Raw genomic sequence first — 2,966 nt, forward strand, 5'->3', positions numbered from 1 at the left:
TTTCTGGTTGCTCGCCACGGGGTTGCCATCGATGGACGCGAGCGAGCACAACCCCGGCCTGACTTCCTTTAATACCCTCTCCATCGTCTACTGCAGCTCGCCTCGCTCGCTTCCAGATCCAGCGGCCGGAGGCGGCAGGGGTGCCGGGCTGCCGGGCGACGACGGCTGCCAGGCGGGCAGGGCGGCTCCAATCCGCGCGAGCTGCGCCGCCACCATCACCTCCTCGAGCAACGCCTGGCTTGGTCCCCTTCCCCGCGGCCATCGCAGCCTGAGTGAAGAAGGCGAAGTAGTAGGCCGTGTCGAGCTTGAGCTTGGTCCGTGAAGGGACGCGGCTGCTTGTCGCCCGCGCAGCCACGCTGCTCGTCGCCCGTGCAGCTGCACTGCTCATCGCCGGCCACCGGGTCCCCTTCCACGTGCTGGTTCTGGCTCCCTGGCTCCTTGCGCGTGTGTGTGTGTGAGACTGAAGATTGGGAATTTGGGATAAGGCCGAATGGGCGAGTGGGCAGCCGGTGTGAGGATTGCTCCTGACGGCTCCTAGCTCCCTGCGCATGTGTGTGGCTCCCTAGCTCTTTGTTTTATTTTATTTAAAAAAGCTTGCGCTCTCTCTGCAGCCAAACGCCACCTCAAAGGGATAAGGTTGTGGAGCGGGTGTGGCGGGTATGCGGGTGCGGGTAGAACATTTTCTTGCCCGTCAGCTAATATCCGTCGGGTTTAGGGACGTACCCGTATCCGTGCCCGCGGGCAGACTCACGCACCCGTATCCTTGCCCAACGGGTCGATTGCCCGCGGGCATGCGGGTATTTTGTACCCGTTGCCATCTTTAACAACTCTATCCATCTAGTCCTAGTACAGCTGTCGTGGTGCTACAATTACTAGATGTGACAGCAGGACTGACTTGGACGTCTGCCCCTGCTGTGGCTACAGTGCGACAGGTGAACCGTTCGGCGTCTGCTCCTGCAGCTGCTGCAGTGCAACAACAGGGAGCCCTTTACGACACCGCCTTCACCTGCTGTACATTCACACAAGGGATACAGAAGATTATCTAACAGTATATATAAGGTTCATCTGTGTTCTGACGTCTAGGACCAGATGCTTCGTGAACCGGAAGACCTGTCACTGTGATGCGAGATAGCTGAGAGGCAAGTGCCGTTGCCACTACAGAAAGGTTGGCCTAATGGAACGGGCATTAGCATTTGTTTTAATATACTACCCAACAAGAGAAAGAATGCATGGGCATTAGCTTGTTTGGTGAGTTGACTTTGGGGCCTATGAGTATATAATTTCACCAGACACTTTCGATACAGGCGATTGTTGCTGTACAGTACAAGTGAAACCAGTTTATTTCCGCTTGTGTATGTAGCACGCTAGCAGGCTGCAAGCACCACTGCAGCAGCAGCAGCAGCAGCATAGCACAATGTTGGGTGAGTGGAGTTAAGTGGCAATTTTATTAATCAACTAAATAGGAAGAAATAAAATCTCTCCTGCATCTACCCGAAATGGTCTGGAGATATATTTTCAGCTAGTTGTGCAGTGCCAGTGCAAGCTTTGCCCTGCCCTGAACACTCGACCACTTTTTATCTTTCACTTTTACCAGATGTTTTATGGTGTTCTCTTTGCTTTGCAAAGCAACTAAATTAACTGCCAAAGTAAAACATCTTTTGTTCATACTTTAACCAGCTCAACTGTCTATCTGATCTAATCAGCAGAATGAGCAGCGCAATTCAGTATAACAAACCTTATCTTGGCCGATCCACCAAACCCTACTTTTGGCCATGGTCAAATTTAGGAGGGGCTAAACAACGGCAATTAACAAGAAAAAAGGTTCAGCAAATCTCAGTCCCTCCTACATGTACATCTATAGCTAAAATTTCAGATGACGGCTCTACGGAGCTTCACTTGCTCTCGAGCGGTAGGGGGGCTGGAGCCCTCCTAGCCCCACCGCTGGCTCCGTGCCTGGACACACCCGTAGTGCGTGCCGTTTTGTTATGCGCTTTGCTCTCGGCGCCATGTTTCCTGCACCAACCAAGAATTTCTCTTCTCTCTCTCTCTCTTTCTGTTCGAGTAGTGCAGCGGCAACAATCATGCTCATGCACATCATCCTGTCCTGTCCTCCCTCCCTAGTGGCGCATACTCCTGCACTCGTGCTCCTCACAAAGTCACAAGTCAATCTGCGTTGCACACTTGTCCTGCACTAGCAATGCGACTGTCTTCCGCCATGCATATTGCCATTGCAGCTTCCACCTCGACGACGTGCCTATAAATGGCGCCGGTGTCTCTCCGATCGCTCGCACCACACCACCATCACGCACTAGTAGTGAGCTAGCTACTGATCGTCGTCGAGCTCGATCTCTCGAAGCAGCTAGCTAGCAGCCATGGCGAAGCTTTCGCAGGTGCTGTTGGCGGGCCTCGCCGCCTTGGCGGTGATCGTCCTGCTGCTGTGCGCCGCCGCTGCGCCGCGGGGCGCCGACGCGGCGACGGCGTGCGACGCCACGCAGCTGACCCCGTGCGCGGGCGCCATCATCGGCAACTCGCCGCCCACCGCGGCGTGCTGCAGCAGGCTCAAGGAGCAGCAGCCGTGCCTGTGCACGTACGAGCGCGACCCCAAGCTGCAGCGCTACGTCAACTCGCCCAACGGCAAGAATGCCATGGCCGCCTGCAAGGTGCCCGTGCCGTCGTGCTAACTTCTGTTAGCACCGCGTACGTGACGTACCTGTGTCGGTACGTAGCATGGCCCACTGGACAGGGACAGAGCTAGTGTGGCGTCGTGTTCTGTTTCCGTACGTACGTACTTGGATCGTGCCGTGTATGCATGCGTATAATTCCGTCGTTGTGGTGTTGCTGTACTCGATCCGCTGCCTGTGTCTACCGAGCTCTTGGGACAGAGATACGTGTGTGTATTATGAATAAATGATGTAATAATGAAGTATGCGTCCGCTATATATATATACACTGTTTTTTACTATTGA

At 54.5% G+C, this 2,966-nt stretch overlaps 1 protein-coding gene across 1 annotated transcript; it reads left to right on the forward strand.

The window, feature by feature from the left end:
- The first annotated feature begins 2,269 nt into the window (after positions 1-2,269).
- Positions 2,270-2,966, forward strand: LOC136517772 (non-specific lipid-transfer protein 2-like). Its single transcript, XM_066511414.1, has one exon. It carries the CDS (start codon positions 2,373-2,375, stop codon positions 2,679-2,681), a length of 309 nt encoding a protein of 102 aa, XP_066367511.1. The 5' UTR covers positions 2,270-2,372; the 3' UTR covers positions 2,682-2,966.

This window comes from Miscanthus floridulus, chromosome 17 (assembly GCF_019320115.1).
Source record: "Miscanthus floridulus cultivar M001 chromosome 17, ASM1932011v1, whole genome shotgun sequence".
Lineage (NCBI taxonomy): Eukaryota > Viridiplantae > Streptophyta > Magnoliopsida > Poales > Poaceae > Miscanthus > Miscanthus floridulus.